The sequence below is a fragment of the Lottia gigantea genome (assembly GCF_000327385.1).
Source record: "Lottia gigantea unplaced genomic scaffold LOTGIsca_17, whole genome shotgun sequence".
Taxonomy (NCBI): Eukaryota; Metazoa; Mollusca; class Gastropoda; family Lottiidae; genus Lottia; species Lottia gigantea.
In genome coordinates, this window is record NW_008708133.1 from 1,269,824 (window position 1) to 1,283,929 (window position 14,106).

Here is a 14,106-nt window from a genome sequence, read left to right on the forward strand (position 1 = left end):
TGGATATTTGGGTAGTTAAATTTGACTGTCATCAGATATAACAATGATATATTCTGCTAGATATTTGGGTAGTTAAATTTGACTGTCATCAGATATAACAATGATATATTCTGCTAGATATTTGGGTAGTTAAATTTGACTGTCATCAGATATTACAATGATATATTCTGCCAGATATTTGGGTGGTTAAATTTGACTGTCATCAGATATAACAATGATATATTCTGCTAGATATTTGGGTGGTTAAATTTGACTGTCATCAGATATAACAATGATATATTCTGCTAGATATTTGGGTAGTTAAATTTGACTGTCATCAGATATAACAATGATATATTCTGCTAGATATTTGGGTAATTAAATTTGACTGTCATCAGATATAACAATGATATATTCTGTTAGATATTTGGGTAGTTAAATTTGACTGTCATCAGATATAACAATGAAATATTCTGCTAGATATTTGGGTAGTTAAATTTGACTGTTATCAGATGTAATAATGGTATATTCTGCTAGATATTTGGGTGGTTAAATTTGACTGTTATCAGATATAACAATGGTATATTTTGCTAGATATTTGGGTGGTTAAATTTGACTGTCATCAGATATAACAATGATATATTCTGCTAGATATTTGGGTAGTTAAATTTGACTGTTATCAGATATAACAATGAAATATTCTGCTAGATATTTGGGTAGTTAAATTTGACTGTTATCAGATATAACAATGAAATATTCTGCTAGATATTTGGGTGGTTAAATTTGACTGTCATTAGATATAACAATGGTATATTCTGCCAGATATTTGGGTGGTTAAATTTGACTGTCATCAGATATAACAATGTTATATTCTCCTTGATATTTGGGTAGTTAAATTTGACTGTCATCAGATATAACAATGATATATTCTGCTAGATATTTGGGTAGTTAAATTTGACTGTTATCAGATATAACAATGAAATATTCTGCTAGATATTTGGGTAGTTAAATTTGACTGTCATCAGATATAACAATGAAATATTCTGCTAGATATTTGGGTAGTTAAATTTGACTGTCATCAGATATAACAATGGTATATTCTGCTAGATATTTGGGTGGTTAAATTTGACTGTCATCAGATATAACAATGATATATTCTGCTAGATATTTGGGTAGTTAAATTTGACTGTTATCAGATATAACAATGAAATATTCTGCCAGATATTTGGGTGGTTAAATTTGACTGTCATCAGATATAACAATGATATATTCTGCTGGATATTTGGGTAGTTAAATTTGACTGTCATCAGATATAACAATAAAATATTCTGCCAGATATTTGGGTAGTTAAATTTGACTGTCATCAGATATAACAATGATATATTCTGCTAGATATTTGGGTAGTTAAATTTGACTGTCATCAGATATTACAATAATATATTCTGCCAGATATTTGGGTGGTTAAATTTGACTGTCATCAGATATAACAATGATATATTCTGCTAGATATTTGGGTGGTTAAATTTGACTGTCATCAGATATAACAATGATATATTCTGCTAGATATTTGGGTAGTTAAATTTGACTGTCATCAGATATAACAATGATATATTCTGCTAGATATTTGGGTAGTTAAATTTGACTGTTATCAGATATAACAATTATATATTCTGTTAGATATTTAGGTAGTTAAATTTGACTGTTATCAGATATAACAATGATATATTCTACTAGATATTTGGGTAGTGTTAAATTTGACTGTTATTAGATATAACAATGAAATATTCTGCTAGATATTTGGGTGGTTAAATTTGACTGTTATCAGATATAACAATGAAATATCATCAAGTGAATTGTCTTGACTGATATTTTAATATTATGTTGTAATAGATTTACTTATGTCAGGGGTGATACGAAATGGTATTATTCAACTAAATAATATGGGGGGTGAGGAAAAATATTAAATTAAGAAAAATTTAAATTGTTTATTTTTACTCTGTTTCAGGTGAAATTATTCTTCCATATCTCGTCATTTTCCAATCTGTCTTTTTGTGTGATTACATCATTTACCAGTCAGCCCACCGACTCCGCCCTTAATATTTGCAATTAAAACAACAAAGATGTAACAAAAATGTACATTACATTGTTAAACTTAATTTTCGAAATTGTCGAATGGATGAAATCAGAAACTTTTACCTAGAAATGTAGCCTTAGTAGCATTTTATCCTTTAGTTCTTAGTAGAATGATCAAGATACACAGAACAGATGCAACTGCCGTTTTTCACGAGTTGTTGTAATTCCATTTTCTTTGCAAATAATAACATCTTTTTATTTCAACTGGTGGGGGTTTGAATAACTTGAAAGAATATTGTTTATTATTACCCAGACCATGTGTCGATTGAGTAAGACAAATTGGAGTCTATATGTTAACCAGTTACAGCCAATGTTTTGCTTGTAGAATTGTTTTTTATGTACATGAATTGGATGATGAACAGAATTGTGAATCCTTTCTGGTAGTATTTTACATTGCTTTCCCCATTTTCCCCCATTCTTTTATCTCCTTTCATGTCGACACTAATAAATCATAATAAGCTTTATTCTTGTACATGCTTTCTTAAACATCAAATTATTCTTAAAACATTACTAAAGCAATAATACATCTCATCAATATGTATATATTCCAAACGTGGTACTTTTAGAAAATATACACTTAAAATAAAACAATTATTTTTTAGTTCATCTCAAATTAATTCGAGAATTCCGCGAAAAATTTCAACTCCTACACAACACTATAACCAGCAATTATATAAGATGATCGGATGTATATCCCCTATATTTCTCCTTCTCTAAGAACGAAACGTCATATTCAGGTCATGAAATTTCCTCATAATATTTTTTGATTACAAAGAGCTTTCCTTTTATGATAAATGGAATTTATAGATTTCCTATTACCGTTATTTTAACCTTCGAGGTGCCTTTTCAAACATTATTTTTAAAGATTTGATGGAAAAAGCATAATTTCAATCTTTGAGAATGAATGTTACCTGGACATCGCACTAGTAAGTCAGTGTTGAATATATCGATGGGAAATCAAATTGTATCGCAATTTCGGGTAATTTAAAACATTCATTTATTGCATTTTTTTTCATACGAAAACTATTTGTTTTTTATTTTAACAATATTTTACTAACATAACTTTCTTAAAATATACAGAAAAAGCCATAACATCGTACATTGGAAATAGGGTATTTCGAGTAAAAGTAAACAAAGTTTGAGGACATTGGTAATCGAAAAATTATTTTAAAACCGTTTGGATACAGGAAGAAAATCATGAATTTTAATAAGTATGAATTTGAACTGAAAGGAAAGATTTGCTTAACGTTAAAACTTAATGATTTATTAATGTTTAAATAGCATTTGGACATGTACATTGTACATGTATATTTATTTCGGAAGTGTTATTCAGAAGTAAATGTTCTGTATCTTGAACTTAATGAAAATAAACGCACACAGGGTAACCATTGACGCGTCTTGGGAATTAGTGATCATAGATATCACTATCGGAGAAGCCCAGAAGGCAGTGGTTAATTTGTTTTTCTATGAGTAAATCTAAGAGCGTCCGTTGATTTCTGAAATCTGGAAGGTCTTGTAATGGATGTTGAACGAGATCCGACAAAGAAGTTATGTTAGATATTTGTCGGTGCCCTGCAAATGAATCCGATAACCTTTCTGAAAAATAATAATAATACATATTTTTTCGTATTTCTTTATCTGAAATATTGATCGAATAACTTTGCAATTGGTATATTAGTCTACTAGCCTACATCTGAGAACAATAGAAACTCACTGCAACTTATAAATTGGAAAATCAAACTCTGTGCTGTTATATGTTTATTCACCAAAATGTTAGTTACATAAGATAACTATTTTTAGGTAACATTATTGCCGAATTTAGTTTCATATTAATCTAAGGGATTTGTTGTAAAAAAAAAGGCTGTAATCCTTTGTGGGCATGCCGACGAATACATTGAAATATAGGACTTAATAAGATATTTCATAACAGAAACATCATTTACCTAGAACAAACCTTATAAGACCATTCAATCCTATATTAGTAGGCCTCTTGTTGGCAAAAGTCCAGATTATATGTATATCCCATTGTACAGGTATTCAAACACTCTCCATATAAATTATTATATGAGATCATGACATTAAATTTTTATGTTTTATGACATGGTTTGACTATTTTACACTAGTTTGGGCTCTTAATACGGCTCTGTCACATAGGCTGTGAATGGTATGTAGATCGTAGCAAGTAACATGAGAGATTGAAATTGAATTCCATTGGCTAAATTTCATATTTATTACTATTGTTTTAATTTATCACTTGATCACATGATTAGTTCATAGCAAAGGGTAGATTTTAGCTCAATATTTCAATATTTGTCAAAGTGGCCGGGTTATGTTTGGTAATTAACATTTCAAAAGAGAACGTAAGATCTTGGATAATAGTCTATAAATAGAATCAGGAAAAACGTCACACATTGTAAAAAAATGTTGTTCTGGTTGTTTGAGCACATATCACCCACACACGTATTCATGGAAACGAAAACCCGTGTTAGAAAAGAATTATATGTTGACCTATATTCAATACTTATTTGACTTGTTATACCCCCACACTAAAACGTTATGTTGACGTCACCTATGTCTTTCAACATTTCTCCTAAGCATAATAGAAAGCCCTGTTTTTCTACCGATTTTGAGGAAACTTGGCATTAAATAACGAAGTAACGAACTTTTGATGTAAGGCTTTTGAAACTCTACTGTTATTGACCTATAATCAACATGTTTGCATCCAATTTGGATGAAACTTAAGATGCATAATATTGAGATTTATTAGCAATGTCAGATGACAGACTTATGTAAAAGGTGGGTGTCAAGAAAAGACAACTCTTCAAAAATGTATATGCTTCTTAGAGATGCGAACAGACGAGGTACGTTGTCCATTACGGTGTACAGTAAGAAATAGAAGGAACGAATCGTCTCTGCACCGTGTCCGGACCCGTACCTCGTGTGTTTACTTCTTCTAGTTTCGTTGTATCGATTAGCCCGCACCGTACACCGCACCGCACACTGTATCTCATCTATTCGCGGCCTAATGTGTCAAGGAACCATTTTTTCTATTTTGAACTGCAGTAAACATATGCTAGAAAAACAAACACTTATAATAAAGTTATGAATTATGAACTAAATACTCCATTTGTGATATTAATTTTGATTTTACTTGGATGTGTTTCATTGTGGAAGGCAATTTTATGTATTTTTTAAAATTGCAAATATTTTAGTCCTACTTTCCCTTTTGTATTTATAGTCTATTTCAAAACTCTTACGCACCGTAGGCCTAATAGATTTTTTTTTTTATATGATTGAAAAATTTTCCTTTCTTTGGGAATGAGATTTTACATTTTACACCAGTCATAATGATATAGATTATAGGTGGGATATAATTCAACATGGGGAAAGGTTTAGGAAAGTAAGAGTAATTTCCCTTTATTTATCATAATAGAAAGCTATATTTTTCACCCGATTTTGAGGAACCTTGGCATGGAAATAAACTTTTGATGTAAGCTTTCGGGGAAGGCAGGGTTTGATACTCCCAATGTGCAGCCCTACGATGGAACAAATACTTCATTAATCGAAAAGCAACTGCCTGGAACTGCTGAGTATTTTCCTCTGTTCTGATCTATAATTAACTCGTTGGGGAGAGGTTAGATTGTTACATACTGATGGGCTTTAGAATGCTGTGAACAAGGTTGTTATTTAAGTTCTGGTTTTTTGAATAGGCAACAATTATTTTTTTTCAATCATGGGGGAACTTATCTTGCAGGCTCTTGTGGGTTTTGAGGGTTTAGGTTTCGGGGAAGGGAAGGGTTTGATTTTCCCAAATGTACAGGCCTAGGATGGAACAGACACTTTATTTAGAAATTAGGATTAGGGTCTTGATATTGGGTTTTCTTCTGTTCTGATTCTGATCTGAAATAAGAAAAAATAAGAGAAGTATGGTATCTGTTATGTACTGATTTTTAGTTTACTATGAACAATATTATCATTTAAGTTTTTAAGCCTATTTTTTGAATATGCAACTATCATTTTCTGCTTATAGACATGGGGGAATTTCTCTTGAAGGCTCTTATAGTGGGCATGAACTATCTTGCTCGATTGCTGGTTGTATTGAACGGGACATCAAAGGGTGCAATGCCTACATTATGGTGAATATTTAGCCCTATAGGTCTTGCTGTATTCAATGTCTCAATCCAATGGGCTTCCTTAGATTGACGAAATTTGGAAGTTTCATCTTCGGGCAAGTCAATTTCTATGAGCTTAATTGGGATTAGGGTGAGATCGTCTATTGAATGGTCGTCGAGGTTGAAATGATTAGAAACAGGCTTGTCTTTCTTTAATTTGATATCCGACCTATGAGCATTAAAACGAGTTCGTAAATTATTTTTAGTTTCTCTTACATATTGTTTGGGGCATTTCTTGCATGAAATTAAATATATTACTTTCGAATGTTCACATGTTAGATGTTCCTGGATCGGGTACCTTTTATTCGTAGAGTTGCTTACAAAATAATGAGTTTCTGATATAAAGGGACTTTATCGTAAAACTTGTGACTTGATTATACCAGTTTATTTGTTTCTGCTATGGAATCACCCTTAAAGACAGTGGTATCGAGAAAGTCTATGCTTTTGTCACTCACGTTTGCGGTTAGTTTGATAGAAGGATGGTGGTTGTTTGAGAATTTCAAAGAATTCCCAAAACTGTTCGATAGAATAATTCCAAACCATAAAAATGTCATCCAAAAAGCGTCCGTAAAAAGTGGGTCAAATGGACAGAGGGGCAACACCTTACGTTCCCACTCTGCCATGAAAAGTTTGCGTACGAAGGGGCGAATCGTTTGCCCATAGCTGTAAGTTTGTAAATATGTTTTACCATTAAATGTGACTAATCTCTAAAATCTGTAGAATTCAATTGTCGGGTCCGTTTGGATCTGGGTTTCTATTAAAAGTTTTACGAACTGCCGTTAAACCAGTAGTGTTATCGATATTAGTATACATAGAAGAAACGTCGCTGGAAATTAAAATAGCATTAGAGGGAACTCGAAGATTTTTTATTTTATGGACAAAATCGGTTGTGTCTTTAAGGTAGGCGCGATGTTGAAATGTTAGAGGTAGTAAGAAATGATCAATGTATTCTGACACTGCATACGACTCACTACCACAGTCAGATATAATCGGGCGGCCTTTAGGGATTTTATTCGATATTAACCACTCCTTGGTTGGATTCTTATGGATTTTAGGCAAAGTGTACAAATGTCTCTCGCGACAATCAGGTTTGGCAGACAGATAGTCATATTGTTTCTGTTTGAGATAGCTAGTTTTGACTAAATCGGCAAGAATATTGTTAATCATATGAGTAGTTTCTTTGAAAACTGGTTTCGGTAAAATGACATAATGTTTAGGATTATTCAGTTGATTCTCTGCTTCTGAAACGTAATCCTCCCTATTCAGAATGACACAACATGAACCGTTGTCACTCTTTTTAATAGCAATGCTATCGTCTTTCTTAAAAAAGAGGTATACAGTATTCAAGAGAGAGGGATGCAAAGAAAAGAGATTATTTAGCAGTTTCCTTGACAAAAAAGTTGAGAAAAATAAAAGATCTCATGAAAGATGAAGATGTGGACGTGACATTAATGAGAAAAAGTATACAGAATTTCTACAGATATACGAATAGTTTTTGGATATGCAAACGACTTTAGAAGGATATCTGTCATCCATTGATAAAGCAGGAGAAACCCACAAAGACTTTTTCTTGAGATTTAAGAATGATGTAGAAAACTGGTTCCTTCAAGAAGAATCTGTCAGCATCTCAAAGGCAGATGCCAAGGGAGTAGGCCATGACAAGACACCATCTGAAGGAAGAAGCTATTCAAATGCATCACATAGATCAAAGTCTACACATGAATCTAGTTCCACTAAAGGAAGTTCTTTATCGTCATCATTAGCCAAAGCCCGAGTAAAACCTGCTGAATTAGAAGCAAAAAAATGCAGCTTTACAGAAAAGAAAAGCTTTAGAACAAGAAAGAATGGAGCAGAAGATCCGAGAAGATAAAGCAAGGCTTAATCTTAAGTTGCTAGAAGAACAGTTACAAATTGGAGAAGACCTAGCTGTAGCTGAAGCGGCAGAAAGAGTTTTAGAAAATATAGAAATAAGGGATGTTGTGTCTCGACACTCAGCAAGTTACCAGCCTCAGCCTAAAGGAGAAGATAGGTTGCCTAGAAGCAGAGGGTTTTGTGAACCCAAGAAACAGGATAGAATTGTAGAAAGAGAAGCCCTTAAACCAGTTAGACAGTCAGAAGAACCTGTGAACAGTAATTGGGAGAGAGAAACTATAAACTCTTCATCGTCTATTGGCAGTCGAAAATCTGCAGAAGAAGTTATGGTAACTATGGTAAAGGAAATAAAAAAGCCAAAGGCGGAAATTAAAAGGTTGATGGTAATATGATGGCTTACAAGAAGTTTATGAGACAGTTCCAGTCCATCGTTGCCAACACTGATGATATCAATGAGAAGATGATGTATTTAGAACAGTTTACTACAGGTACTCCCAATGATATTGTTTCTTGACAGAATGCAATTGTGCCATTCAAGGTATGGAGAGTTTGTAAGTGATAGAATATCCAGATAATCTGAAGAAAATAGCATCTAAACTATCTCTCTTTCTTCAAGAGAGATGGTGTTCTAAGGCAACAGAAATGAAGAGTAAAGAAAAATCTGTTCGGTTTTCTCATTTGGTGGACTTCATAAGAAACGAATCCATGAAAGCAAATGATGCTATATTTGGCAAAGAGGCTATAATGAAATTGGCAGAAAAAAAGAAGCCAGTAGATAAGAAGAAACATGTGACAGCTTCTTATAATAGAAATAAAGCAAGTTATGCAACAGATCTGAAATCAAAAGAAGACAGACTTAAGAAGAAATCTGTTGCTCCTGTTTCAAGAACTAATGACAGAATGGTGGTTATGAAAGATGGGTAATTATCTCCATGTACTTTCTATAAAGATTCAAAACATCCCTTGATGAAATGTTTTAAATTTGGTAAAAATGGAATAGAAGACAGGATTCAGTTTCTAAAGCAAAATGGTATGTGTTTTGGTTGTTTAAAATCTGGTCATTTGAAGTTTTGCTGTAGTGAGAAATTGGCCTGTCCTAAATGTGAAAAGAATCATCCAGAGATATTGCATTCAGAGCAAGCACCAGCCAGATCAAGGGAAATAACTCCATTTAAAGATAAGGAGCAGACTTCTGTAAAAACAATCACATCAGCTCAAGTCACCATTCCTGAGAATGCTTCGCTACTAGGAGCCGGAGAAGGACAGTGCACATTGTCAATTGTGGCAGTAAGAATAAGAATGAAGAATACTAACCTTACTATGGAAACCCAGGTGTTGGAAGGTTTAGAAATATGTCGATTAAAAAAAACAGATTATATTCAACTTCCTACAACTTATTCAAAAGAAGAAATACCAGTCTCGGAATATCACATTCCACGTCAAGCAGATATAGATAAATGGCCACATCTGAATAAAGTGAAGTTACCTGAATTGAATGCTGGAATTGGGTTGCTCATAGGAAACTGTGTACCTGAAGCATACACTCCCTTAGAAAATATTACTGGACCACCAAACACTCCATTTGCTTCGCTAACAAGAATAGGTTGGATGATTTGATGTCTCACTCGTGAAAATGGAGAGGAAAATGAGATTTCAAGTAACTTTGTGACCAGGCTCGTATCCTGACCAGTACTACTGGGCAACCGATTAAACGTCAGGAAGCGGGCTTTCACGGAGTAGGCCTATTTTAGATTCGAGATTATTTTTGTTAAAACATACAAGTTATAATACGTTACATTTTTATTGCCGTTTTATTATTATATTTTATGGCAAAACGTTGAACAAATACGTCCAAGTTAATTTTCTGGGGGTTTTTTTTGATCAAGTATTTATCCATTTTCCTACTTTGGGTTGTTTGATTCATATGAATACAATTTAGGATAATATATGTCTATTGGTTAGTATTTATAATCAACCAATCAAATCTTTTGAATTTTGAGACGGGACAGATTACAATCCAGTATGAGACCAATAATTGTGTTACCAATGACGCTTTACTGCAGACTTTTTATGATTTTCAACGAACTCAATTGTATCAAATTATCTATTCTAATGTAATCAAATTAAAAAATGTTATGAAAAGCTATGATGTCTGGTTTCATCCTCAGCTAAGTATAAACAGAAAGATATTTAAAAACAGTTTTTAAGTAGGCCTAAAGATAGGAATACGTAGTATTTTGTTGAACCATTTCGCATAACGCAGCCCTAAAAGCCATAACCTTATTTTTCGTTACGTTAAATCAAAATATCGAAATACTCATCATATGTTCGACAATGCAAGAGCAGCTGACTGGTGCACTTACTCCACCATAAAATGCCTGACCAGAATGACCACTGTTCGCCATTCACTCAGACTCAGTTACCTGCCGCTCCTATTGACTGTTTGTGACAGAAAGAAGCATGGAAGTTCATGCTGTAGAAAATCATGAAGATTTACAGAACTTAGAAAGAAAATCCAAAAATATGTCAACTTGGACTTTCCAGAAAAGACTATTGATGATGAAAAGGAATTATCAATCGAAGATATAAGATTTACAGAAAAAATGAATGAATCTATAAAATTACAAGATGGGCAATACATTGTAGACTTGCCATTAAAAAACCCAGATGTTCGTCTACCTAGCAACAGAGAGCAGGTGACAAATCGTCTTAAGGGAATTAAGAAGATACTAAAGGATAATCCTGATTTTCACAGAGATTACTATTCTTTTATGAAAGATGTCATGGATTCTGGATTTGCAGAACTTGTTCCAAAAGAGGCTTTGCATAGAAATGACGGAAAAGTATGGTACATCACCCACCACGGAATTTATCATCCGAGAAAACCTCAGAAGCTTAGAGTGGTTTTTGAATGTTCAGCGAAGTACAGAGGAATTTGTTTAAATAATTTACTTTCAGTTGGACCAACATTTAAACTCACCAGCAGTCTAGTATCTGTATTATTGAGGTTTAGAGAAGAGATTATTGCCCTTATGGCAGATATAAAATCATTCTTCCATTATGTGCAGATGCCAGAATACAACAGAGATTTCCTGGGATTCTATTGGTGGCCTGGCGGAGATTACACAAAGGAACCCAGAGAATATAGAGTGTGTGTTCACCTATTTGGCGCTACATCTTCACCAAGTTGCGCAAATACAGCCTTACATAAAGCAGCTGAAGATAACAGACATGAATTTGACTTGGAAGTCATCAATACTATATACAGAAACTTCTACGTTGACGACTGTCTGAGATCTGTTGATTCTCCAGATAAAGCAGTAAAACTCATAGAAGATTTGACAAAGCTATGCAAACTAGGCGGATTCCAATTAACAAAATGGATAAGTAACTGCCGATCTGTGATTGAAACAGTGCCAATTGAAGAACAGGCAAAGGAAATCAAGAATTTAGATTTAGATTATGATAGTTTACCGGTTGAACATGCTCTTGGTGTCAGATGGTCAGTAGAAGATGATTGCTTTGGATTTAAGATAAATTTACCACAGAAATCACCAACTAGAAGAGGAATTTTGTCCCTAGTTTCTTCTGTCTTCGACCCCCTGGGACTGGCAGCACCCTTTGTTTTGCCAGCCAAAATAATTTTACAAGAACTTTGTCAGCAGAAATTATCATGGGACGAAGAAATTGGACCAGATGTATTGAAAAGATGGAATAAGTGGTTAGCGACATTACCTGGTCTAGAGTTACTCACTGTTCCTAGATGTTTTAAACCTCCACAATTTGGTGATATAGCAGAATTGGAAATCCATCACTTCAGTGATGCCAGTGACCAAGGATATGGTGCTGTGTCATATATACGATGAGTCAGAAAAGAAGGAGCAATTCACTGTTCACTAGTAATAGGAAAGGCTCGTGTTGCCTTATTACAGAAGAGAACTATTCCGAAGATGGAATTGACTGCAGCAACCATTGCAGTGAAACTGCACAAGATGATTTTAGAAGTATTAGACTACAAATGGACGAATGTATCGAGGGTTGAAAGCCAAAACTGGTTTTGTCCAAAATTTCTCAAAATGAGTTAAGTCCAGTTTTAGACATTTACAGTTGTATATTTTATCGTCCAGAAATGTCATACTCCTATCTGAATAAATGTCTGGGATATACAGACTTGACTCTAGAATAGGAAGAAAACAAGATTTTGTAGAGGAAACCAAAACAAAGCATAATCCTTTCTTACAATCGTTTTACGAATCCAACACATTTGGGAATCAACTTATTGAACTGTGCTGTGATAACGATTTCATTATTTTAAATGGTCGCACACCAGGCGATCCGTTGGGCAATTATACATACGTGAGCAGCACTGGGGCTAGTGTGATCGATTTGGCGTTAATGAAACCAAGGATGCTAAGTGATGTTTCCAACTTCACAGTTCTGGATACGGATATTTCCAAACATTTTCCAATATCATGTTCAATTTCATTCGGCGAACATATCAAAACCCACCCTACAAAACTAGCTGCCAAGACAATGCGCTATAGGTGGAAAGCCCAAAATACTGTCGATTTTTGTCAAAAGATGCAATCGCCAGATGTCGAGGCCCGGCTGCTAGATCTCTATGGAGTAATCAACACTGATATTGACGGGGCTGTTTCAAAATTAAATGCAATCCTACAGGAAGTTGGACAGGCTTCAGGGATGTACGTCGTTAATAGGAACCAACGCAAGAAATCCCAGCCGTGGTTCGATGATGAGTTAAGGCAACAACATACCAAGAAAAAAAACAAAAAATTAAAATCATTTCGTGTGACAAATTCAACTAGTGATCTTGAACAATATATTGATACCAAAAAAATCTTTAAAACTATGTGTGATGTGAAAAAACAACGACATTTGGAAAATATACAAACCGAACTTTTAGGTGCTTGTGAACGCAAGGACTCCAAAGAATTCTGGTCCACCTTGAAACGGTTTATGAACCCATCAAAATCCACAAATCAAAACATTGATGACGAAGAGTGGTTCTCATACTTCAAAAATTTGTTGAACCCATAATCGAAGAACGTGACATTTCTTTTGATAACCATGTGGCAAACACTTTACAGAATCACAATTCATGTTGTGAACTTTGCGATTCAAATATCGAAATTTTGAACTGTGAAATTTCATGTGACGAGATAAAATGTGCCATCAATAAAATGAAGAATAGAAAATCAGGGGGTGAAGACCTTATACCTCTTGAATTCTATAAATGTGCCCAAACCCAACTTCTACCATTGTTACAGAAGTTATTTAATGCTATTTTCACTACCCAGAATTTCCCAGACTCATGGACTACCAGTATTATAATTCCACTGTACAAATCTGGTGACCCCAGTTTAACTGGTAACTACAGAGGCATATCCCTTTTAAACGTTATCAGTAAAATATTTACCTCAGTACTTAATAACAGATTACATTTATGGCCTGAAGAGCATGGTCGCCTTGTAGAAGAACAGGCGGGATTTAGAAAGGGTTATTCAACAACTGACAATATGTTTGTACTTAATAGTATGATACAGAAATATCTTTCGAAGTCGAGGGGTGGTGTGTTCTACTGTGCATTTGCCGATTTCAAAAAAGCATTTGATTATGTCCAGCGACCTAAGCTCTTCTATTCACTTATTAATCATGGCGTCCATGGAAATATGATCAAAACGCTTCAATCTATATACAAAAATGTATCATCCAGAGTGAGACAAAACGGCAATGTCACAGATATCTTCTCGTGTGACTAAGGGGTCAGACAGGGTTGTATACTCAGCCCCTGGCTCTTTGGTTTTTATATTAATGAATTTGCAGAATTATTGAAATCTGATGGTGGGCATGGCATTTTTATAAACCAGTCGATTGAGGACATACTTTTGCTGCTTTTTGCAGACGATTTGACTCTTGTGGCTGACACTGT

At 34.1% G+C, this 14,106-nt stretch overlaps 1 protein-coding gene across 1 annotated transcript; it reads left to right on the forward strand.

Annotated features, from left to right (window-relative positions):
- Positions 1-8,128: 8,128 nt before the first annotated feature.
- LOTGIDRAFT_158497 (hypothetical protein) lies at positions 8,129-9,080 on the forward strand (the record flags this gene model as incomplete). The annotated part of the gene is made up of 2 exons (XM_009051650.1): positions 8,129-8,414; positions 8,773-9,080. The coding sequence occupies 2 exons, from the start codon at positions 8,129-8,131 to the stop codon at positions 9,078-9,080; spliced, it is 594 nt and encodes a 197-aa protein (XP_009049898.1).
- Positions 9,081-14,106: the final 5,026 nt, after the last annotated feature.